General features: G+C 44.0%; 1 protein-coding gene across 1 annotated transcript in view; it reads right to left on the bottom strand.

Moving 5' to 3' along the window:
- Positions 1 to 25,981, bottom strand: part of GUCY2F (guanylate cyclase 2F, retinal) — a 51,822-nt gene extending 25,841 nt beyond the window's left edge. Inside the window, exons 1-12 of the mRNA XM_009688330.2 lie at positions 25,426 to 25,981; positions 23,666 to 24,790; positions 19,518 to 19,819; positions 17,444 to 17,798; positions 13,241 to 13,325; positions 9,738 to 9,834; positions 8,776 to 8,907; positions 7,930 to 8,010; positions 6,695 to 6,871; positions 5,505 to 5,661; positions 3,999 to 4,148; positions 1,061 to 1,209 (exon numbers count right to left, since the gene is read on the bottom strand). Of these exons, the coding sequence (XP_009686625.2) occupies positions 1,061 to 1,209; positions 3,999 to 4,148; positions 5,505 to 5,661; positions 6,695 to 6,871; positions 7,930 to 8,010; positions 8,776 to 8,907; positions 9,738 to 9,834; positions 13,241 to 13,325; positions 17,444 to 17,798; positions 19,518 to 19,819; positions 23,666 to 24,404 (2,424 nt within the window). The 5' untranslated portion in view covers positions 24,405 to 24,790; positions 25,426 to 25,981. The remainder of the gene's footprint in view (positions 1 to 1,060; positions 1,210 to 3,998; positions 4,149 to 5,504; positions 5,662 to 6,694; positions 6,872 to 7,929; positions 8,011 to 8,775; positions 8,908 to 9,737; positions 9,835 to 13,240; positions 13,326 to 17,443; positions 17,799 to 19,517; positions 19,820 to 23,665; positions 24,791 to 25,425) is intronic.
- Between the last annotated feature and the right edge of the window lie 269 nt (positions 25,982 to 26,250).

The raw sequence follows: 26,250 nt of genomic DNA, 5'->3' as shown, positions 1-26,250 counted from the left end.
TGTAGTTTGACCTTTTAAGAACATAGGAATAGCATTACTGGATCAGACAAAGGGGTTATTTTGCCACCTCCCGTCCATGAGAGTGGCCAGGAACAGATGTCTAGGGAAGATGTTCAAACAGGGCTCATATACAGTCATATTTCCCTTGGACATGCTCCCAGCCTCCACCAATTTGCAGTTCAAAGGCTTCCTAAGCCAAATGTTGTATCTTTGTGTTTAACAGCTCTTGGTCAATTTTCCTTTCATTAATTTGTCTAATTGCTGTTTAAACACTTGGAAACATCCTGTAGCAACAAGTTCTGCAATTTGCATATGCACCATGTGAAGAAGGATCTCCCTCTGTTTCCTCAGAGTCATTTTGCTCATTTCATTCGATGTATTCCTGCAGTTGTTCCTATATCATGAGAAATGATAAACTATTGTTCCCTAATCACCTTCTCTATAGCACTCATGGTTTCGCAGATGTTTTTCATATCTGCCCTCAGCTGCCTCTTCTCCAGGCCAAAGAGTCCTAGTCTAGTCAGCCATTCCTTGGCATCAAGGGTCATTTAACTTCATTCAGGTTGCTGTCAGTTCAGGATTTTACAAATCTCTTTGACAATGTGACTAAGAAGAAATAAAAAGGTCTTTCTGTCAGACTTTAAAAGACCAAGGAACAGTCTGATCTGGAGGTGCCCTCAGAATTTGTGAGAAATATTTGCCCGTAGATTAAAGATGTTTGTCCTAATACAATTGTGGGCCAGTGATCATATGATGAATTGCAGCTTTTTGATGTCCATGAAACCATCAGGGCAGGTGCATTGCAGATATGAGGATACCAGGCCTGCATCACACCCTGCGTGGTGATGCCACTGAAGTCCACACTCAGCACACAGTGTGAGCCAGGTTAGAGCTGGCCAATGAAGACAGATATCTACACACCACAGACCACGAAATGAGCCAATGGCAGGGGCAAAACTAGAACTCTGAGACCCCTGCTGCAATCATTTCCCAAGATCACCCTTAACTCTTCACTGTCAGGTGTGAACAAAGGACTGCACCTGCCAGTCTGTTTACTGACCTTGTGAAATATCTCCTCAAAGCTGGGCCGTCGTTCAGGAGCTTCACTCCAGCATTGCTTCATCACCTGGATACACTCCATGGGGGCCGTCTCAGGGGCTATGTTTGGGCGGCACAGGGGAGGGGGTTTCCTCACTTTCCTGATAATTTCTGTGACAAAGAGAAGAATGCACAGCACACTGTGAAATGGGGGGTCTTGATGAGGGTGAAGGACACAGACCTTTTCACCTCTTCCTTGCTCATGCCCTTGGCTGTCACAGACTATTATTCGTGGCTGTGTCAAATGAACTTGGAGGGTTCTGCTTTCCTCCATTGTAGCTGTCATGCCTGCCAGGAGTCTCAAAGACATTAAGAAAGAAAGATTCAATTGCCTTCCCTGGAGAGCAAAGTGAAGAGCAATAGCATGGCAGGATGGGGGAAGCTTGTGTGACAGATGGATGTGTGAGCCTGCAGGTTAGTTTTTAATAAAATTGGCTCTACCTCTCTATATTAGGCTCTGTGGTCCTCTAAGACAGGAGAGGGTTAAGGCCATGCCCAGACAGGAAGGATACCAGCCACTCACCCTTCTTCGCTAAATGGGAACCAGTATGTAGGAGGCTGCTGGGAATGGAGACAGTGGAAAATATTTTAAGGGTGAGGGAATGGATTCAAAACAACGTCTGGGAAGTGATTCCCTAGCCGGAGGTGAAAGCAGACTAATAAAAAACTGGGCCTGGGCTTGCAGACCCTGAGAAGTTAGTTCTTGTATCTGCAGTTTCTGGATAAAACAGACCTACAGCGAAGGAGCTGAGCTGTGGGTTTCTTTCTGCATCGCAGATGGGGGACTGCGGCATCTGACTCCACCGCATGAGTTCAAGACAGGCTGGAGTTTACCCCACAGCAGGGCCAGGCCAGTGACTGCCTCCTGCAGGGGATGGCTAAAGACACTTGGGAACCAGCCCAGTCTCCAGCCCCTGCAAATCCCTGGCAGCTTCTCTCTCTTTTGCTGGGGCTGTGGCCCAACTAAAGTCTCCTCTGCTGAAAGTGCAGTGCTCTTACTCGAGCATTAACTTCAGCTTAAGCATTTCTTATGAAATGTACCCTGGAAGAGACATTTTTGCTGTCGCTCCACATGAAATTGCCCTCTTCCTGGCACTTCATTTCATATCCCAAATTACATGTTGCCACTTCCACAGCTGCTCTGAGGTGACTCTCTGTGGGAGCTTGTTGTAAATCACAGCACTGAGACTTTTGGGATGTTTTCTAAGAGGTCGTGGGCTGTTGCTGTTGCTTTTAAGCCTGGGTCTCTGCAATTTTGACTGAGAAGGAGAGTCACCTTCAGAAAGCAAGAGAAGGTTGAGGAGCCAACTTTGCCACTGAAAAGATGTAAAGTAAAAATATATCTTTATACTTAGAAAAAAAAATCAGATTGTCTCTTTTCAAAGGTTTTATCTCGTGTAGTGCAGAGCAGAAACTTTTTGGCAGTTTCCTATCACAGGGCCTGCATTTCCACAGCTGTCATTGTGAGTACCCAAAGATTTTCAGTGTTGACAGTTTAATTTAAAGCGCTCTTTGGCCCATCCTACCAGGCTCCACCAAATGAACTAAACAAAGAACCTGGCCCAAATATTTCCAGAGGCAGCCAAGAGAAAAGACCTTCCTCAGACAGTTTTAAAGTTCACGCCATGAGTGAAAGCTCCTTGAGGATTAGGAAGCAATGAGTAGAAATTCATGATTTTATTAGATCAGGAAACTAGAGTATGTTACATTTAACATCTGCTGGAGGTTCTCCGGAGGGGCTAGCTGGGAGGACACCTGCCAAAACAGAAGACTCCACACCAATTCAGGTCCGAATTACAGAGCTGGTTACGTCATAATCATCATTGTTAAACCATTGTTACAGTGGCCAACTCAGGGGCCCATTGTTCCAGGTGCTGGACAGGCAGATACGGAATGACCATACCACACCCAGGGACCGCGCAGCCTGAAATGTGAACGGGCATTCACTGAAATCAGCTCTTTTTTTATTCTTCTCACCCCCTCCCTGCTCAGAAAGTGTTTGTGATCTGATTGAAGTGTGTTTGATTTTCCTATGCATTCACAACATAGTTTAATCTTAAGAGAGTTGCACCATGAGCTGTCCTAAGCAGTTCAACTATTTGCTATTTCTGACATAAGCCACCTTCTGTATAAGACACCAGAGTGATGTCATACCACTTTGATCTCTACTGAGGAGGATGAACCTCTTTAAATGCGGAAATAATTAACCAAAAAATAACAATTAGCAAATAACGAATGGAGACACCACTTCACTTGTATTCTAAAGACCCGTCCTACTTTACTGAGTCACAGAGGGATTTAGAAATAATTTCAGCAAGCAGAAATGGCCCAGACAGCTTTGCCCACACATGAATGCTACAGTCTGCACACACAGACTACACAGATGGAAACAACAGGAAAGAGCCACCACCAACACAGACTCCAGCCTCAAAGCCTCAACCCTGTCATGACATACAATTAAGGGCTGATAGGTGGGAAGCAAATGAATTTACAAGCTATGGGAAATTCTGCCATCAGATCTGACCTCACACTGAGATGAAAAGTCAAAATTCTGGGGCAGGACTGGATGCACTGCAACAGGCTAGCTGCAGGGGAGCTCTGAAGCATCGTGGGAGACACAAATCAGCTGAGACTTGGGGCTCAGCATATAATGACGCATGAGGGATGCAGAATTGCAGTCCCATTGACAGAAGTGATTGAGTCACATACAGAGGCTGAGATTAGAACTGCACATTTTGATGGTCATTATGGATGTTTTGTTGAAAACAGCTTTTTCTCACTGAGAAAGGTCATGTGTTTGGGACCTCATTCTCATACCAATATTTCACTCAAGGACTTGACCAGACCTTCCACGAACACTATGTATAAAGCCTTAAAAATGAAGTAAAATAGTTTCCTACCTTCGGCTGAGAGATCCGATGTGCAGTATGGAGGACCTCGAACAACCACTTCTTGTAGGATAATTGCAAAGCTGTAAATGTCTCCTTTGAACGTGCCTTTTCTGCGCATGTCTGGGTCCCTCAGTAACTCAGGAGCTGTCCAGAGCAATTCTAAAACATTCAAGAGCGTTACATTTCTTCCACTTGGGCTCAGACTACTACTATTTACAACGATGCTCCTAGCTCTTCATTTCAGCCATTTGAGGAAAGGCTGAAACATATTTCATTGTTTACTGGATCAGGTCTCTTATTTCTTGTGATGTGTTAGAAATATTAAACTTCTATCACAATAAGAAATTTGAGTTTTCCAAATTTCACTCTATTTTTTTTTTAATATTGTTTTACCAAAACTTTGTATATTGTAATGCCAGCCCTGACCTTTGGGGCTCACATAAGACTTCATCGCCATCAAAAGCTTTTACTTCTGTTTTCTTTGAAGACACCAGTCACGCAAAATGTTGGCCCTAAAATCTGATTTCTTATTACTGTTGATGCTTTTTTACAAAGCAACAATTCATAAAATATTTTTCACATAGTTCTTCTCAGATTAAAGCCGTTTCCGTAACAGCAATTTGCGGCAGTCTGAAGTACGATCAGTCTTTATAATCCTAGTAGTTCAAGTGATAAAAAATACAACTGTAAAACATGCCCTGAATCATCAAGAAATGAATCTTCTTCAAACTAAGATTCTGTGACCCTGGTAACTGTACATTCTGGACAATGGAAATAAGGAGTGTTGCAGGTACTGCAATACGTCTAATTTTTGTAAGGGAGGAGACGTCATGCCTTCTGGCAACTGCCATAGTTGGGACACTGTGGAAATATGAGAGTCAAATCCTGTGTAGAGGGCTCAAATTGCTGTAGCCATCACAAAATGAGAAGTCAAGGATAAGCTGTGATACCAAAGGAACCCCAAAGCAATGACCAGGTAAAACAAATGCAGTCAACCTCTCCAAATCTTTTCCCATGAGGTGTTGCCCCAAAAGGTGGAAATCCCATGTGGCAGCCTTCAGGGTACAGCAAGTAGAGGCTGTGTTTCAGAGAGACCTGTATCATCTCGGATTTCAGATGGATTAGCTCTAGAAAACATGGCTCTCTGCATTTGGCTTAACCTAAACCTTCACAAACAGGGTTAGAGCTAAGGACACGAAACCAGTTGCACTGATCACAGAAATTCAGGGATGCTTCAATTTGAGATACACTTAAATCCTCCCCCAACTCTGACAAGCTTAAGCTCCGTTTCCACTTACAGTAAAATCCCTTTCCATTACCATGACACTCTGCTATTCACTTCACCTGCAGGAAGTCTGAAAAAGCTTTTCATGGCCTTTCTTATAACACTGCACTATATATGGGTAACTGAGCACATAGTTCCTCATATGGTCATCGGCCCACAATTATGTTAGGACAAACATCTTTAATCCATGGGAAAATATTTCTCACAGATCTGTTTCTTATGGCACCTACCTTCTGAGGGTGGCTGAACATATGGGCATTTCTGTGTTTCTAAGAGCTCGTTATACCCATAATCAGTGATCTTCAGCACAAACCGGCCGTCCACAACACAGTTACGAGACTTGAGACGTCCATGGGCAAAATCTCGGTGGTGCAAATACCTAATTCCCTGTGAAAGATAGAAAAGATTGATTTTGTTCTTTAGGAAGTATACTAACGACCAGCATTCAGAGACACCAAGTCAAATTTTCACCCTGAGTGGCACCAAACATGGAGTTGACCCCATGCCAGATACGGAAGTCAATTCAGACACCGTCCTCTGGAATGTGGCAAACAGCAACATGGGTGTTGATCAGTCCAAGAAATTAGGAGGAAGTTCAGAAACCAATTAGGAACAAGCGTTTGAGTTAGCTCTAGCTGGCAGCCAGAAGTAACAGTGTAAAGGACTGGCAGCTTTAGGAGAAGCCAGATACCTCCTTCTTTGTAGCCCCAGGACTCACTGCACTCCAAGTTTGTACTTTTCGAACTAGTTTAAGAAGATAGACACAAATGGTGCCCAACAGTTAGGCGAAGGGAGGCCACAGAGCCATTGACGGCTGGATCCCACTCACTCGGGGAAGAGCAGGAGGTGGGTCACGGGCTGTATGAATGGTTGTGGAGGTCTACCCCTCTACAAGCCACCTGCTTCCATGTCCCCAGACTGGCAGTTTACTATAATGTGATCAAAATACATGAGATGTGTTTGACGTGCATGCACATTTATGAAGTGGCCGTACGTGTAGGCATCCCATGACAGGGGATATCTATAGTTTGGTTCTGTAATTAATGCAGTTCTGACTGTATGACAAGAAAGAGTCTTCGAAAAGTAGGTATTTGTCACCACTTTAACTGTTCCAGGCAGCGAGTTCCAGCCTGATGTATAGTTCTCACTTCTCAGCCTGCCATGCGGATGTAGTCTTATTATCTGAATAGAGCTTCTCTCAGGTGGTTACGGAATAGGAGTAAGAGATCTCCATTAAAGACATGGGTATACTAGTATACCAGACTGTATACCAGACTGGTATACATGGGTATACCAGTATAATTACATTCACATTGGTTATCCCAGCGTAACTATAAAAATCCCACAATCTTAGATGAAATAGCTATGTCATTACAAAAATCAGATGTAGGTCAGGCCTCAGTACGAGCAATGAATTTACTTTAATTAGATCCATCAGAAGAGAGGACTTGAACATCCAATCCAGTTTCATATCTTCATTTCTCAGTAAGTCCTCCAGGCTTCCTCGGGAGCAGTACTCTGTTACTATGGCAAAGACGCCACAGTCAGAGAAGAAGCCCAGGAAGGGATTCACATTTTCATGACGCAGATCCTTCATCTGAAACAAGACAGTGAAAACAGGAGACCAAGTCAGCCAGACATCTGCTCAGCAGCTTCTTTATATCATCAGACGCTCTTACCATTTCTCTACTCTCAAACAGTCTTTCATGTTGACACAAGGACGGGGAAGAAAACAACCTCTTTACCATTTCCTTTCAGCTCTCCTTTTTTGTTGTGTTTTTTTCTGGTTTGCTCTTCTTAGTCTAACTGGTAAGTCAAAGAAAGTAAGGTAACAGAAGGAAGCTCAATAGAAAATTGTATTCTTTAGACAAGCTGGACTGGATCCTTCACTAGGGCAAAATGGCTTAGGTGGGGAAAAATCAGTTCAGCATGTAAAGTCTTGCTCCAAGATTCCTAGAGAGTCTTATTCCAGGTCTGATCTGCAAAGCAACACCACATCTGGAGTATTCATCCGTTAATGGTGGCTTTGGAGAAATGCCTTGGTAAACTCTTGTTATATTTATATGCACAAAAATGCCACTCTAATGTTAGTAAATAGCTGCCAATAACTAATGGCCTTGAATTTGGAAAATAAATATGTTCACTTGTCATTTAGTAATAACAATAAGACAGAAGATTAAAAGCGAGCTTCCAACAGGCAGGTTTCTTAGTTGGACACAAAGCAAAACCCTGAGAAAGGCATGGCCATATTTGTGTCACACTGTTAAGCAGTCAACAAATAATGCATGACAACAGTTACTAGTCTGTTATCCCGCCCTGTTACAAGCAGGGGTGATTTGCTCCAAACCGCTATGCTTTTGGGGACACGGTCACTTAGAGGACTCATTGTACCTTCAGTGTTTCGCCAGCTTTGAAGCATCAGGTCCACAGTGGGATTTTGTAAGCTGCTGAATGTGATACGTCAGTCATTGGCAGCCTTGTCATTTGCAATTGTGCATGGTCCATTCCACCAGATTTCACCAGGCAAGAATTATTAACAGCAGTAATGCATGATTCAGTGGATAAACAGAAGACAAGGACACTAAAAATGCCCTGCAATTGCAAAGGCCTCAGAATAACCTTCCCTCCACATGCCCAGTCATCCCCTGTTCCTACCTTCCTCAAGACGCTCGTGGAGCTTTGCCGCAGAGTGTGAATTGCTCCGGTCTCAAATTTTTTCAGCCACACCCAGTCTCCCTGTCCACAATACAGGTGGGTGAATGACAGAGCAAGTCTCTGAACAACAGCTAACATAGGGACCTAGATCTGAATTCCAGATCCTTGATTTTGAGAGTGGTTTGAAATTTTCAATGTGCACAGCAGTAGATCTTTTCTACATTGCACTCAAATAAAAATGTCAACAGGAAACCTTCCAAAAACAGGATGAGACGAGATCTTCGTCTGGATCAGAACTTCATACCTGGAGGGTGTTATCTGATGAACTGATTAAGGGGAAAGTGTCTCTCTCTAGAATTTCTCTATGGCATAATAATCCAGTTTCTTTTGTTCCTTTTCTGGAAAAATCTCCATGCTTTTTGGAACTCCATGCTATTGGCACAAAAGGCAATAGAATTTGATGTCCTTAACCCTGTGCAGTACTTTGATCCTGTCTTGTGAGAAAGATCCTTTTTAGAGATGTCATCACCTAAAGGCTCTGTCTTGTAAGAAACGTTCTTCACAGTGTCTTCAGGTGATGACATCTCTAATAATGACCAGACGTGGGAACAGCATGTACAGATGGAGGCGTTACCTGTCGAATGCTAACACCTCGCATGACTCAAAGCACTGGAAAGTCCCTTTAAACACTGGTAAATCCATGCTCATGAATAATCTACTTCCACCTTCAGGGACCAACAACAGTATTTAGACCCTGGGGTCTACAGTGCTGCAGCCTGAGACTCCTACTGTCTAAGCAGCTCTGTGAACCAAAGCAGGGGGAGGATGCACTAGGTTTCTACCTACCTCGTACAAAGCCACGTTGGATGTTTCGTGAGTGGCAGCTGCACTTTTCAAGGAAGAGGAGTGAGCTGTGGATTTCAGGCTTCTTCCCTCGACTACACTGTTTGCATCAGTCAGGCTGTCCAGTGTCAGCCTCTGGAAGACAAAGAAAGCAAATGTAAGGTAATTAGCACCTGTGGATGTAAACCTCTGCTCCAGCTCATTTCCAGCTTGTACTTTTCACTAGGATGGTTCTTCACACCTCACAGCCTCCCCAGCTTACCTTTTTCAATGCATCAGGCTTCTGGAAGGCTCATAAGTCTGACCCTGCATAACATCTTGAAACACTACTGCTGTACATTGTACGATGGAAACGCCGTGGCTCAGGGGAGACATCAGAAGAGGCAGATGTCTCTCTGAGCAAGGCACAGGGAAGACTCTCCTCTGACACGGACAGAAAGCCTCTGTCTGTACCAGTGACCTAAGCAACGGGACTGTCCCACAGCAGTCCATATTGTTAGCATGGTTCGGGGCATGGTCCTGGCCTGTGCCAATTAACACTCCCCATGCAATCCCCAGCTCTGGGCAGGAGCTAGCACAGGCCAAGAACTGTGCCCAGTAGGCAATTCACTTGCAGACACCTTGTTTTGGAGGCTAAGATAATTTATCAGTATGGACACGACCTATGCTGTGCCTTCCAACCTCAGGAACAAGTAAGCCCTGGCTGTCAGAATAAACAAAACCTGGGATAGTATTTTATATCACCAAAACAGCTCTGACACTGCATATGCAGCTAATCAGAGACCCAGAACCACTCAGCACATGGAGAACTATCTGATATACAGGGGAAAACGAGGCAGAGAGAAGTGAATGACCTTCCCAGAGCTTCATGGGTATGAAAATATCATATAGCACCTACCTACCTACCTACCTTTGAGTGTCCTACTTCCACCAGATTAAGTGGTGGCAAGAGCGGAAGAACTTACCTTTTTATTTAGGTCCGGGTTGATAAAGACGAGGTCTTCTAGGGTCAGTAGTATCTTGTTAGGCCCCTTGAATAACTGGCTGTTCAGGATACTATGCCTGAGGGATTCAGAGGGTGACAGTTATCGTTTTTAGCTATGTAACTAGTTTACAGCATGTCTGAATCCCCAACATCTCTCTTCCTCGGAGTACCAAGAAAGTGTAACGTGGTGAACCAGTGGGGCTGGACACGGATGAAAGCAGTAGGCAAGCCGTGATGTCCTACTTGGATTGAAATCCTCTGATTCAAAAAGCAAGGGTTATCCAATTCACAGATAACAAAAGCTGTAACCTCAGAGAGTCTCTTCACAAATAGACACCTTTAGTCAATCTGTTTACAAGCATAAATTGGATGTGTATGTAATGCATACTTTGTACCACTTGGTTTTGTTTTTCGTATCTCCAGTAGGAGAGAAAAATAGTTCTTACTAATTAGAACTAGTTAATCTAGCTGGGGAACAAATAAACCAGCTTTCAAGCACAGCAGCCTTTCTAAAGGCCTGAAATTGCACAATGGATAATTTATAAAAGCAGCCAGGACACAAGTCACCGCATGTTAATGGGTTAGTTCAGCCAGGCTTATGTCCACTTCGCTCCAATTAAAATGAAACATCCCAGAGTTTAATTATTTTTGTTTTTGTTTGTTTGTTTTTAGCTGGGATTCATTTTACACTAGCGCCCACCAAGTGGTGATTTTATGCCTGAGAAGAGACAGAAGTCACACGCTATCCTTTTAAACCCGCTCTTTGAGTGGATGCCAAGCTGTCACACAAAGCACACTGCACCTACAGGACAGTCAAATACTCATTAGGAAGAGACAGAGAAAGAAAAGGAAAACTCCCTAGAGATGCACATGTCACTTGTTTGTTCAATATGAGCTCTGCTTACACTTCAGAAGTCTGAGATGCGGGCAACTAAGACTTTTTTTTTTTTTTTAATTTGATCCTGTTAGCAATAGGATTCCTTTTGCTAACCATATGGCAAAATGTCCACAGGTCAGAACGATTCACTTTTCCATTGCAGGTATCGGCCCACGTTGGGCATTTTAGGAGAGCATGGACAGCTCTTTGGAAATCAGACAGAGCCCTGGGCACGTATCTGCAGGCATCACCTGGGATGACTTTTTGCAACAGTTCTTTAATCACTTTGTCCCAAGCCAACCAACCAAGATCCTTGCAAAAACTCATCATTTTTGTACTTTTTCCCTGTCTTCCTGAAAAACCTTGCTCAGGCAATCCCATCAGGAGGAAAGCATCCCCCTCACAAAAGCAAAGCATGGGGAGTGAAGTGACTCATTTAAGATTATGCAGCAGATCCCTGGCAGATCTAAGACCAGAGCTCCCATATCTGAGCTCAGTCCACACTGTGGTTTAAATTTAGTTCCAGACATGCCCTTCCCTGAGATAAATCATTGTCTGAGTCACTTCAGACTTTTCTTTTTTCTGCAGATGGCCATACATCTTTATTCACAACTGGGCCTTCCCAAACACAATCTGATACTTGTGAAACAGCTTACACATAGAGTAGGCAGAAAGTTTTTCTTTTATTTATGCAATTGTAGAGGCTGCTGGCCAAAGGATAGAGCAGGGTTTTAAAGTGCGGGTAGATGGAGATGAACTCCTCAGCGTCTGCAATTATAAAACATCAGAAGCAGCTGTGTGTCATAAGTGGGGGAGATGTTTGGGGCATCGCATGCTGGGTGGCCTTAGATCATCTGGGTTTGGAAGGATGATTCAGGCATGGAAAGAAAATAGGTTTAGGGACGATTTCACAGACAGAAGAGGATGGGACAATCCAGGATACTCTGAGTATTTAAACCCTACTCTATTGAACACATTGCTGCTGGATAAATATACCTTCAAATTTCGGGCACGCACTGTGTAGACATCTCCTCCCGAGCCAGGAGACACCTCGGCTCCCTTTCCAGACAGCAGAGAAAAGCAGGCGTTTCTGAAGAACCATTCATCTGACCTAGGCCAGGATTAACGTCACCTTACTTTGGTCACTTAATATTAGGTGTATAGTCCAAGTAAGGCATGTATGCTGCTTTTACTGTCAAAGTTAAAGATGACTAGATATTGAATTTCCAGCCTGCTGCTGTCCACTGACCAGAACCCCCCACAGATGGTGACTGCTCCCACTGAACAATCAGATGCACTCTGAGTGCCACAGGACGGAGCCCAGCTTTCGTATACTGACACAGAGCACCGGAACAGGTTGCCCAGAGAGGTGATGGAGTCTCCTTCCCCAGAGATATTCAAAACCCGTCTGGACGCGATCCTGGGCAATGTGCTCCAGAGGACCCTGCTTGAGCAGGGGGATTGGACTAGACGATCTCCAGAGGTCCCTTCCAACCTCGGCCGTTCTGTGATTCTGTAATTCTGTGATTCTGTGGCACTACAGCTGACAAAGTCAGTGCTTTATGTGCCCAGATGCTGGGAAACAGGATTTGCCTTTCTGGATGAGAGTATGGTCCACGTAGCCCCTCTGTCTCTGACAGGTACACACACTACCTGGGTGTAGTCATGTATCTTAGGCACCTGACAAGAAAGCTGGAGTCTCAAGAGTCTGTCCAGGTTCCTGAGGTCAAAGATGAGCAACAGATTCCTCCAGGGACAATTCAGAGAAGAAGCTTAACTTAGGTTACAGCAACATTGTCCTTACCAAAGAGCAACCCATAGTTGCTTGCCCACCTAACACACACTGGCTCATGTCCGTCCTGGGTGTACAGTCAGGACAGCTGTGACTTAAGAAATTGTCAGAAACTGTCCCCTCCCCAGGACACTGCTTCCTTTGCTCCAGAGCAGATCCCATGCTCAGACCAATTTATACACAACATGGTCATCCATGACCAGGACCTGGACTCTGATGCGAACTTGATAATAATGAACTTGATAATAATGAGGCATCCTAATTAACTGCTCTGAATCCTCTCCTCAGAGTCTCTCTCTCCTTCTCTCCAATACATGGGGAAATTAAGGAGGATCAAACCATGTGCTCAATAGGAAGCATGACCATACTAGTGAACAGGTGGAACAGAAATCTGGGAAAAGAATGATCTGGAGTAACAAAATAGACATTCAATGTGGCAGTTAACCTAGTTTCCACCCCAGTGTTCTCAAAGCAGATTCCTGCTCTGGGTTTGCATGGCATACTTAGCACTTCCAAAGTGATAGTCACCTTCCTAATGCTTCATCCAGCTAATCCTTTCAACAGTTAACTGCAATGTCCTTCCAAACTTGAACATGTTTAACTCCTCCTTAGATTACTAGAATCAATGAGATATTGCCCTGGGTCTGTCCAGAGTGCTCAAGCCACCCTCTGTTAAAGAGAAGACAAGTATAGCCAAAGGGCAAAAGACGCAAGTGAATCTGCTATAAGTTACATGGTCCAAAAGTTGCCTAAAGTGCAAAGCTCCCACAGAAGCTAAAATAGCAATAAATCAAATATATACTGCAATTCTCACCTGATGAGATAAGCCAGGCCGACAGCACATAGCACCAGGGCAAATACCAGCATTAGTCCGAGGATCATGATTGTAGGCTCAATCCCTGCACAAAGGGTTAAAAAAAAAAAGATAGTGAATTGGAAGGTCCCTTTGATTTAGGAAATAACATTGTAAAATCTCTTTAATAGAATACTGAACATCAAAATCAAATATTCAGCTATGAGGATGCTAGAAGGCTATTTCCTATGCAATGTTAATTTGTGTATAGACGTTATTTACTGACTTTATTTACTTGAGAATGTAAACACTTTAATTATTTATTTGTATACCCTTTTTTTATACAACAGATTCAGAGCCCTGAATCAGAGGAAAAATAGTTTTTCATCAAGTAAATAAGGAATGGACTTGCAAGGAAAAATTAAGTTGTACAGACAGCTTCTGCAAAGTTCATAACTTTTGAACATTTGACCCTCTTCTTCCAAGGAACTGAAACATTGAAAAAGCTTAATCATGCGGTACCCTACTGGCTGCCAGTGTGAGTCATCAGCCCATCTGGGATTTTTCATTCCCTGTTACAGTTTTCTAATGCTGAAAAGAGCAGACCCACAGGTAGCAAAAGAAGGCTGATGTCTTCCTCATGCGCCCGTTGATAGAAGGTGCTGGGAACAGCCACTTTGCTCGTGAATTTCCTTGCTAGAGAGAGGAGGAAAACTGACATGGATGGACGAGCTCAGTTCCGATGGGAAGTGTTTGCTGTGTCTACCCCTTCTGTCTTCTGTTTATTTTTATTTTATTCTTTTTGTCTTTAGAGATCCTTAAACACAAGCAAGTATGAGGAAATTTGGATACATAAAAGGCTATCCATCTAAGCTAGTCTTGTTCCTAAATTACATGCGACTGCATAAGCGGGAAATCTACAGTTTCCTAGTCAAAACTGCAGGAATTTTTGGAAGTTATTATTCTTTTCAGAAACAGTCAGGATAATAATAACGTCAGTAATGTCATTTCAAAAATTTCATTTTAGCTGAAATTTTCCTGCCAGCTTTTGCTGTCAGTTTGACTCACTTCCTGCTTTAGTTCAGAGCCCAGGGCTCATGGACCTCATGTTATCATGGTCCAATCTGGAGCAAGCCACATATAGATGGAGACCAAGGTTTCACTCCACTAACATGCAGTGGAGACGCAGCCAGCTTTCCCTGGAGGAAGTTCACCTTAAATAGCATGAGAATGAGCAAAACCACACCAACATGGTCTGGAGACCAGGGTTTGTTCTTCCTGTGCAGACACAGTTGGGGTGTTCTGGTCCCTGTAAGAGAGGGTGATGGCAACTCGATGCTCATCCCTAGGAGGCAAGAGAGCTGCTGAAGGTGCAGCCCTCCCAACCCCTGAAGGACTGGTGTGAGGTTTGAAGCCAGAAGACGTCCCACAAAGGTCTTGCACAATATTAGAACCATGGAAAAGGAGGATCTGGGTCAGTTTAGAGGCAGACTTGTGGGAAATAGGATATAAAGGGCTGAAAGGACCATTTTCTTGTCAGAAAACGGTCCCAGCCAACACGGTCCCAGTGAGGGCTGGATACGCAGTTCTGGTGCTGATTTTCTTTTAGGAGACCCAGCCCTAGGAGACAGTGGTGTCAGTCAATAGAGCATGGCAGACAGGAGCAGGAGAGCTGCATGCTGGGTCAGCATCTTAGCAAAGGAGATCAGACTTCATTGGCTTGGTGCTGTCAAACTAAAGAGACTGAAAGGAGCAAAGAAATCATCATCCTTGTGCTGGGAAGGCAGAAGTCTCCTCTGAATAGAAGGAAGGGCCAATAATTATAGTAGGGCCTGATGCTCCACATTTCTGTTTGCCTGCTGGGAAAGCTGCAGTTGAAAAGAGAGTGGGTTTTGAACGGCCCAGTGAGAGGGGAAGGGGCTGATCTTGCTGCTGCACAGAGTAGCAAGTGCCTTCTGGACAAACCAGTGATGAAGTGCAGAGGCATGAAAGTCCCGTTTCAAGTCTCTGCATGGCCTTCTAGCGTTTTTAGAGAGGATCTGTGCCCCAGATGACATCAGAGCAGACATAATGCAGAGTTTGTTGATGCTTTCTTCCACACTTAGTCAGGAATTATTTTTTGGCGCTATCTCCTAAGCTTCCTTAGATACCCGCCAGACATGCTGCTGTCTGAAGAAAGCTCCTTTGAAAAAGAGTCTCAGAGAAATTCTTTTATTTATTAACATTGCCTTGTATAACCCACAAGTGCTTGGCCATACTTGAGAGAGCTCTACCGCAATGTGGTAAATCAAAACCAGCGCATAAAACCGAGTAATAACAAAGGGTCTTTCCCTGATCGTGCCACTTGTCTGAAGGAGGGAAGCCTCTCTGCTGTTACCCATCACGATGTGAGAACCCTTCCAAGGCTGGAAAACAGCCAAAATCCAATTGCATTCACTGAAATAGTATCTGATTAAGCTGAGAGTGAGAGCTGGTTGGAGCACAAAGTTCACTGTGGGAAGCTAGCAGTGTTACATCGCTCTAAATACGTGCATGTGCAATTTCTATTCATTTGCTTGGACTGAAATGTGAGCAAATTCTTTGGCGGTATAAAGTCAGTCATAGGTGTTTAATGGCACACCCCCTCTCCTCTGGTCTTGTTTGCCATACTTCATCACTCCTCATTCTTTCATGCCGTAGTAGAGAAGAAAAAGGTTTAACAAATATGCAGGCTAGTCTTTATGGAGGCTCTGTTATCATAACAAACATCACTGACATATTCTCAGTAGCAGTGGGATGGGAAGCCTGTCTCTGCTGCAGCAAGGGAAAGGAGAGAGTTTGCAGCATTAACTACTGAGCTTGGATGATGGTCAAAGAAATAATTTCAAAAGAGAAAATCAAGGTAAGCAAAGCCAGTGAGCAGGACCCACTTCTAACAAATTCTGGGGCTTTCAAAGGGGCATGAGGAGGGTGGACTTCCTTCTGTCACTCTGATAGGGGCAATGGAATTCATACTGCCTATTTCCTCCACATTTTATAAAGTCCCACTCCAATGTGTGTCATTTCAAAGGACTGCACCAACTAACAGGAAAGAAAGACTCACCGAAGCAGCAAATATGCCTGTAGGGATATGTGGACTGTAAGGACATCTGGTTTGTGGGGATATCTGCTTGACAACTATTGAGCGTAAAGGACTAGGGCAAGAGGCGGGAGAAGTAAAAATTAAACACTCAGATGCACAAGCCCTAAGGAACAGGTGATAGAGGTAATAATAAAGACCACAGTTCCCATATCACTAATGGATGCGGCATTGCAGGAACCATTCAAGGCCTTGAGGAAGTTCAACCACAATTTACCACTAATAAGGGAAAATAAGATTGTCATGGCCTCATGGGAAAGGGCAAACTTATTATGGCATATTTGAGAGGACTTTTGGGATTGTGTTAAGCTCATTAGGGAATATTTTAAGGGGATTGTGGGAATGTGTGAAACTTCTGGAAATATCCCAGAGCAGGAGTAACTGTGTAGCATTATAGGTAAATATATCAAGCAGAGGCTAAGTGTCCTGTCCTGAGATTTAGACTTCTTTGATGACTTTAAAACTGCACCTCAGTTCCTCAGATTAAAAGGCATAAGTAAAACTAGTGTCCTGTCTCACAAATTCAGCTATCAGTACAGATATCTCTCCTCCTAAGTCTTTGACTACCACCTCTGTGGTGTACTGTAACTCAAATTATTTTGAGTAACGATTATTTTCCGTTCTTGACAAGGTGAATTCAGATGATCCTTAAAGCCCCATAACTAAGTATCTGAAGAAGCTGGTGCTAACCAGGAGAGATGGTGAGAACATCTGCAGTTGTGCAGTTCTGTTAGGGGATCTTCAACATAAATCCTCTTGTTACTCTTCTCCCCCAAAAGACAGGAACACAGTGCTTGGCGGTACCTTGGTATATATTGATTGCTATGTAAATGCTGACTGTTAGAATGGGAAATCTCTTTCTAGCACATAACACTAGCAACAGTCTTAGTGGCCTAATAAATAATGTCAGTCTTGTGATCTCTGTTTAGGAGTCCCAAAATGAACAGCATGAGGAGTGGTCATCATTACATGAATTTCCTGGGTTCAGGTTTTTTTCTTTGGGGATCTCTAATTTGAGGGACAGTCATATGGAGTAAAAGAAAAGATGAAGCAAATGGGAGGCCTGGGCCCAACCCCATTTAACTCTGTTCTTTTGCCTTTCTTACCTCCAGTGCAGAGAACCTCTGGATCAAACCAACAGTCAGAGTCTGCCCTAGGTGGGGCTCCGCCAGGAAAGTGGATGGCCCGGCCTAGGAACTTCACAGAGTCTGAAGCCATGTCCAGCAAGTGAGTTGGGAAGAGCTGGTTCCCTCGGCCCTCTGTGTCCAGTATCACGTAGCTGCTCAGCTGGTTTCCCCAGCTATCTGTCTCTATCCAATGGCTAAATCCAGGGAAACTGAAGTTTTTTGTGTGCATTGCTATATTAGTTCCTGAGATCCAGGCTCCTTTCCTCCGAGCACTGTCTATAGCCATTGCCATGAAGTAAATGGCATCATAGATTGTTCCAAAGAGTGGAGAAATCTGAAAATACAGGACAAATTATGGCCAGGATATGCTGCTGCCAACCTCTCGTTTGTCATCTGAGGTAAAGGTTGTTCCACTGATTAGGCTGTAAAATCACCGACCTGATTTTGTTCTCCAAGCTTGTCACAGACTATCTGTATAACCTCAGAGTGATACATTGGTTCTAGCTTTATTGGAAGACTTGGGTATCTTGGTCTCACTGTATACATTCAGTCCAGATGTTAGACCTTGAAAACATCTGGTCATCTTAAATATTGGAGATGTCAAGATGAAGGTACCTGAACACTGGCATCGGAATAATGGCTTTGGAGAATCTTGGATTGAAGAATGGATCAAAATATATGGCTGACCTTGAATATCCGTCTTTTCCTACGGTCGCTATCAAAAATACTCTCTCAAAATATTTTTTTAAACCACATTTTTACTTTATTATAGGAAGAGCCAAGACCTGGATGTGATGTTCAGTTGGCTTTTTATCACAGCCTGCCTCAAAGCACTAGGCTGAATAACTTCCATGAAGATAGCATCACAGCAAGAGGCTTGCCTCCCCTTCCCAGGTAGGAAAAATATCATGCCCAGGTAGTTCTCTGTCAGGGCATCATTTATTCATAAAACATAAAATCCATGAAGTAGAACCAGAGTAAATTCTTTCTTTGGGGTCCCAGAGCCTTTTCTCCTTGCTTTGTTCCCCTCTATTCCAGACCTGATTTAGAAACCTATAACACCTCTCCCTCCCGCCGAAACACACGTGGTGGCTTTTGCAGTCGCATGACCATTCACAGTTGGTGGGGAATGAGAGCTTATAGTCTTAGACTGCCAATCCTGATAAAGTGAGATGAGAAGTGCTGTTGGGAGCCATAGAATTTGATATCTGTGGTGGGATTCATCGACCGGGTTTAGAAATCTACGATGCTGAATTCTACATTCAATATAGTTAATCTGTGCTCTCTTTATAGTGAAGGGGAAAAAAGGTGTACTTTTAAGGTATGATTCATCCCCTTCTAAAGTAGACTTCTAATGCAGTTCTAATGAATTGTACCTTAAAAGTACTTATAATTTTTCAGTGATAATAGTGGGATGAGTTTAGCTCAGCTGAATCCTGCAACCCCTCATCAGTGTGACAGATTTTCCAGTTCTTATAATATCTATAAAGTAGAAATTGACTGTGCTTTTTATAGTCTACTGATGACATTTAGATGATTGTGCTGACACACTTGAAATAACAACTTTAACTGTAGCACTAAGAAGAACGAGGCGGTAATGCTCCTAAACATCTCCCTCTAGAAGCATGCAGTTATTTTGTTTGCCTGTAGCTTCCCTACAGATTCTCAGGCATGTGGACATCTTACTCGAATGCTTTAAAAACTCCTCTGATTTCATCCACAGCAGAAGAGACCTCTCTAGCTTGGTCCTAATGCAGTTAGCACTCAGCAAACAAAATATTGATAGCCCCAGAGTCAATCTTATGAATTCCCCAGCATGGTTCTGCAGCTTAAATAACTCTAGATTAGATCACCAAGCATTCAAGAGAAAGATCCTTTCCAGATGAATGCAGACCATATTCAACCTTCACCATATTTATTTCAATGTAGAAGCACAGTCTGAGTTGTCTCTCCTCTGTGCTTTCTCTATAACTACTACTTGTCCCTTTATAAAACAATGACCCGTGTCTCCCACCAACACCTCCCAGAAAAGTCAGAGATAAAGAGTATTTACCTGGGTGGCTTCCAATTCCCTGACTATTTCACCACTTTCTTTAGCTTCCCTGAATGCCTCATAAAAGGTCCTTTCTCCAGACTCCAGTGTGATAGTGAGCACAGCATCATATGCCTCCTGGAGCTTGCTGTTGTTACCAAAACTGTAGAATGAATTGTTTTGGTATGTAAGACTGTAAAGTAAAGTGTCATACGGAATGAAGACGTATCTTCCATCTGTTAGTCCCATTTCCTGGGCTTTCGTGAGTAAGGCGGCCTGTTCTTCCCCTCCAATGAGCACAGAATGCATGCACAGAAGTACAACTGCAACACAATGATCACAGACAATGTCACTAGTCCATCTGGGGGTTTCAACACAAAACCCCCCAGCAAAAAGACCCCCCAGCAAAAGAGCTGTCTGAACTACAGCATCAAGTCAGACCCAAATGGTCTCCCACTCCTGCAATGTACTGAGGATTTGGGGAGCTACGCTCTTCTTGTTCAACCTCTGAAGGTCTACAGCATCTGTCAAGAGAGGCTGTGAGCATTACCCTTTCCTGGAGCTGTAGAGAAGAAGTGGAGAACACTTTTGATCAAAGTGAAGCGTGGGCTAACGTGGTGGGTAGTCACATATCAGTGCCCAAGCATCACCCATTCAACCTGTCACTGCATATAAAGGTTTTATCTTGGGCACCGTGTTGTGTTACATGTGGTTCATGACTGGCCTTCCCAGAGTTTGTGTCTCTGCCTGCAAAATGCCATGGTGCCCATGTTTCCATGTCTGGTCGGGAGACAGATACAGGTGTATCTGCATAATGGGTTTTCCATAGCACTCACAGACCCTTTACGAAAGGAAGTGCTCTTGTTGTCTCGGGTACCCGAGACAGCCTTTTAAAACTCAAAGCAGGGCAGTAATAGGAAGGAAAGATGACAAGAAAACTTGCCTGCTAATAAACTGGGCAGGAGTAGTATCTATAGAGTAGCTGTGGCCTCTCCTTAGAGAGGAAAGTGCCTCAGGAAAAGTAGGTGAACCAAACAGGAGCATTTTCAGGTCCTGTATTGGGCTTTGGGATAGGTCACCAGCTCCTCATAAATTTCTGTGCAATGAAGGCTTTGAAGCATAGGTAACTGTAGCATTAATGGGAATATTCTCAAACTTGTAGCTCTTCCACACCGCTACAGATGGAGCAAAAGCAGCTTAAGCCTTCTCAAGAAGAGCCTGGCCATCCTGCAGTACTGCCCTTCCCATTTTCTCATCCTCTGCCCATCCCTGCTTCTGTGGAGGTTTGTGCCTGCTTTTTGCTACAGATGCATCTGTGAAGGTGGAGGTAAAACAGAGCGCACAGTAACTTCGACAAGTTCAGGGCCAGATCCTGTCAACTCCTTGGAAGACCTAATGTTTCATAGCATAGACAATCCTATTTAATACTAACTGCCATCTATATCTGAATTCAGTCATTAGGGATGAACTGGGAAGGGTACTTTTTTGAGAATGAGGGAACTTGGAATTCTCATAGAGAGCTGAAATATTGCCTTGCTGAAGCATCTTATGTGAAGTTTGTTCTTTGCCTCACTGTCTTCATTAGCAAAAACTAAGGAATAACATTTACTCCCTTCCATGGCTTATCATGAGCATTGACTGTTAAAGTCAAGTGAAATGGGTTGAACTGGAAAGAGTTTGAAACGTTTGATCAGCTCAGTGAAGTAATTCATATCTGAGATGCCATATGGACATGACTGAGCAGAAGATTTAGCTCAGAAGAGCAGAACTGTCCCTGAACTTTGGTTGTTCAGATATAGATCTTGTATTTCTTCATCCTCTTCTTCTTTCTGAATTATTATCCTCCTTCAGCCCCATCCCTCCTTTCCTGGCCTATTCCTGTAGTTCTAGGCGGGGTCTTCCTCACACCCCAAATGCATCCATTTATCTCAAAGTTTTTTATTACAAACTATGGGCAACATCTTCTTATCAGCTGCTCCATTATTCACTTGAGAAACTTCCCCAAACGAGGAAACCAGCAGAGAGGAACTGAATTCCAGCTGGGGTCTGGAGGTGCTCTAGAGTCCATAAATTTCTCCTGAGAGTAAAAGAATCCCAGCATCCAGTACTAGAAAACAATGCAATCTCAGATTATTTCTTTTCTATTCTTCCATCTATTGTATGTTGCTTCTGGGAAGAAACTGTGTGAAGCAGCCACTGTCTCCTGGGGAGAAGGGAAAGCCTGCAGTCAAAATCATACTCTTATGGAGGCACTTGGAATTCTTCCCCCAGGAGGGAAAATTCCCACTTGGATTACTGCCTGTCACTTAGGTGAACCCCTTCAGAGAGAGAGCTAGGAGCCTTTAGAGCCTGGAAAAGTTCAACTGGAGGGATAGAATATCTGTGGCTAGCCACTGGCCAGTTGATGGGTAAGGACCTTTGGTTTGCCTGTATCTGTGGGTATGTATTCACACCTCATCTACAAAGGGACCAGCCACCCTTGGAGCTTTCGCAGAAGGAGAACTGCAGACTCTGAACTCTTGGTGACTTGGTGACCTGAAACAAGGCTCCTTTGGTCCTTTTCTGTCTGGGATAAAGCTACAGTCCAAAGAGGGGAGCACTGCAGCTTTCATTGGTGAGGTCCACATTTTGCCTTGCTAATCTCTAGCACACTCTCTGACCCAGGTCTATGCCTCTGGATCTAAAAATGCCTGTAGCCTCACATTCAAATTTAATGTGACCTCAGGCTGCTCACAAATCCTAGATGGCTTTCTGGCACGTGATACCATGGCCATCCTAGGCTTTGTAAGTGAGGTTTGACTTTGTACTAGCTCGCTACTTCCAAGACCCTAGCCAGGAATATTTCATGGGATAAGACCATTCCCAATAAGCAATACTGGAGATTTTGCTTTAGATTTGGCTCCTTCTGTCCTGCCCATTTCAACAGCACTATCCCAGCTGACTTTGCACTCTCAGACCTCTCCTGCCACACCTCAGGCATACAGACAGATTCCCTGAGTTTCATAATGTAAAGGCAACATTCTTATGGGCTACAACACAGTCCTCACATTATTTCTGACACTTTGAGTTGAATTTTGAAAAAAATGCACAGAAAGTAAGGATAATATATTAGGGCTAGGGCAACACAATGTGGGGCCCGAAAGATAACCCAGTCTGGCGTGCTTCATGTTTGGTCTGTGCCACTTGGCTCAAGGGCAGTCTGTTCCACTTAGCAGTACAGATACAGCCCAGAGGCCTGTCGTGTGGGTGCCTGAGCTATGGACTCAGGCTTCCCTGAGACTTACAGGAAAGAAACATCTCGTGCTACAGTGGGGAGCTTAAGCTGGTCATGTTTGGGTCATGTTTGAAGAACATAATTGATTATGAAAGGAGCCCTGCATCTCTAACTCACATGGAAAGCTGTGAAGGTGATGAGATGAACCCACCCAAGACAGATTTGGTCTCACGCGCAGATCTAGGCACAGATAAACTTCCAAGCTAGACAGCTCCTTGCTACTTTTGTTATCCTTTAGTCTGACGGTCAGGCTTTGAGCTAAAATGCATCATCCTCTGGATTGACACTGCACTTCCTTGGCACAGCGCTCTTTGTAAAGAGGTACGTCCAGGATCACAGGCCTTCGGACAGTGCCCTGTGCCGGGAAAGCAGGTCTCTGTCTCACTTTCCTCGTGAGCACATGGGTCATTCTCCACTGCCTGTGCTGTACACCAGCAGGGTCCTTCCACTCCTTCAGGCTGCAGTGTGCAGCACTGGATTTCCCTCCTGATACCTTCACTGAACTCAGGTAGAAATGCCAACATTTCCAAAATATGAGATTTCTGATAATTCATAATCCAAAACAGCAACAATACAAAAACTTCCTATAAACCCGCCTCCTTCTATGCTTCAAAGGGTCAAACACAGATGCCTGTCTTTATTAAGTATCATCTTTCCAAACAATGTGGACTCAATCTTTGATTGCTATAGAATGCTATTATATTCTCTATATATCTCTATCACATACAAAATGCTCAGGATTCTTTTAGGTGAAATCCTGGCCTCGTTAAAGTCAGAGATAAAATTCTGCTTGACTTAAATGACTTCAGAATTTCATTCTCTAGGCTTTGCCCTTTGAATAACGATGCAGTCTCTGCATAGGAGAAAAGAGGAGAATGAGACTCAGAACACTTACTTTTAATGCCACCAACTTCTTTAATCTTTCGCCAAGTGTCTTCAATGCCCTTTTCCCCTTTACCTATGGATGTAACAATGCCTACAGGAAGCCCCTGGTTCCTGAGTGCACTCGCTAACTTGTTGGCTGTGTCCCTCCAAATATCCGCATTAGAAGAAATGATGCCAACATGGGCCCAGTGAAAATACTTCATTACTGCAAACAAAACTCGGGTTGGAGAGGGCAAGGTCCTTGCAAATGTAGGGTGGTGAATGGTAGAATCCAGTTTATAATTGATGCACATCCATGAGAAGACGGCTTTGTTCCAGTTTTCCCCTAAAAGCGTAGCTGCCTCACAGAAGCCAGGATTCAGAGGGCCTATAAAAGCAGAAGAAAGCTTTCCAGACTTCATGAATCCAGTCAGCGCTCTAGAAGTCTCACATTCTTCTTGCAGGATTACATAATCCAGCCTTTGGCCAAGATTTAGTGAAGGATCTTTGCTTATTCGTCCCACTGCTAACCTGGCAGCCACATGGGGAAAGGCTTTGGAAAAGAAGGCGTCACAGTTCCAGGGTCCGAGCAGTCCAATTTGAAAAACAGAGGAACGTGCTGGAGAGCAAAATACAATTATTCCCAACAGCAGCCACCAGAGAGCCTGGAGAAATGTCCTGAATGAATTTCCAGTATTGAACTGATGCAACTGAATACGCCTTGACAGCACCCAGAACAAGCTGTTAGGACACAGTAGGAGAAATGACATTGTTTTACAGACGGGTAGATCTAAGCTGAATTCTTCAGGAAGCCAAGCAGCGCACTACCAGCTGCTGGGAGAAAAGTAGATTACATCTGCCCTCCTGTATGCATATTTGTTCAGCGCATGCAGGTACAGCTGAGTCAGCCCAAATTACATAACAGTTGTCTTCTCAAGGTGTAAGCATATGTGGTGCCAAGAACCTGCATAAACACATCTATAGGCCACACCAGCCGTTGGTCCACACAGACAATTAAAACTGTTCAGTTCAGCCTACAACAGTCCTGAAATGCACACACATATAACTAGCCATTTTTAAGTGCCTTGAAATATATTTTGAAGCCAGACAGTGAAGAGTGAAGACAATCCACTTTGTTTACAGCAGTAAGCACAACCTATTGAGAAAAGATATTTTTAGTTCTTTGGAAAGATAAATGCCAAGCCATATACAACTCCACACAGAACAACATATAAGAAGACAAAAGGGTGCAATTCAGAGACAACAACTTTTGCTAATCCAAAATGCTCTGTGAATTTTAAGTATGAATCAGAGCCCATATAGACACATATACATACACACGTATACATAGGCCCACATATGTAGGTACATATACACATATATATATATGTGTGTGCACAGGATTCTAAAATCTTCCAAAAAAGCTTTTTCAGGACAACTTTATCTCGCTTGGCAGAGTCTTTTAAACTTGGCAAAATGAAAGGAGGTAGATAAACATACAGTTGCATAGCTGGGGAAAAGAAGGATTATGATTGGAATTTAGATCAGGGACAGTTAACTCTCATATGGTGGCAAAAGTTTTGAGTTCATTCTTGGTTTAAAACACTACTCGTTAACGGCTAACTGCCATGAGTTTGTTGGGAACAGTAACCTCACCCTTCCCAGCCAGGGGCTGAAATCAAAAGCCTACGACAATCCCCCTGCCATCCACAGTGCCACCCTGTGGCTTAGAAAATTTGCTGATTCAAGCAGGTTTGCCCTCTAAAAGTAGCAGGCCCCACCCCAGCTTACCTGTTTATTACTGAAGAAGTATTTTTATCCTGGATCACCAGCCACTGAGACACACAATGCAGAGCTCTGAAGCGCAGTGCATGCTATAAATAGATCTGCAGCTCCTGTAGCACGATGGAGAGAGTCCTCCAGAAGGAGCCACCTGCCAGCTGAGCAGCTTCTCATTGGCAGCGGTGGCTCTCCTGGGACGCGGGTCCTGCCCCAGGGAGAGGCGATGCCTGGTCCTCCTTGAACTTGTGGTTTGCATGGGCCACCCCAATTAGGTAGGTGCTTTGGGACCCTTCGCGCAGTGTCAGAATCTTCTGATGTCCCCTTTGATGAGCACCATCCGTCTCCTCCAGGGTTTCACAGCCTGGGTTACCTTCCCCCGAGCAATTTGTCCATTGATGCAGGTCTTGCTGCCTCTCTCTGAACTGTCCCAATGTGGAGATTTCTTCACATCTAACAGTAATTGTGGGGATGGCATGTTAAAGCTGTGCCCTTGGATTAGTGGGATTTAGCTCCTGAGTCCTGCCCCTGCAGAACAGCTCCTTAAGTCTCTGTGCATCCACAGCAGGGATAGCTCCTGTTCTGCCCTGTAAGCAGCAGAGCCAAGAGCTATTTTAGGTTTGGAGTAAGCAGAATATTTGGGTTCCAGCTCCACCATCCTGCTGATGGTTTACAGGCACCTGTTGCCTGATACTTTCTTGTCCTCATTACCACACACATGGAGCTTTTTACATTTGTGGTAAAATACTCTTGGTTATTTCCCTGGGTCCTTTACAGCTGGGCTCTCCATCCACCCTCTCCACACTCTCAGACACCTTCCTTCCCAGTGGACCTTGC

This window comes from Struthio camelus, chromosome 1 (assembly GCF_040807025.1).
Source record: "Struthio camelus isolate bStrCam1 chromosome 1, bStrCam1.hap1, whole genome shotgun sequence".
NCBI lineage: Eukaryota > Metazoa > Chordata > Aves > Struthioniformes > Struthionidae > Struthio > Struthio camelus.
This window is presented reverse-complemented; position numbering and strand designations above follow the sequence as displayed.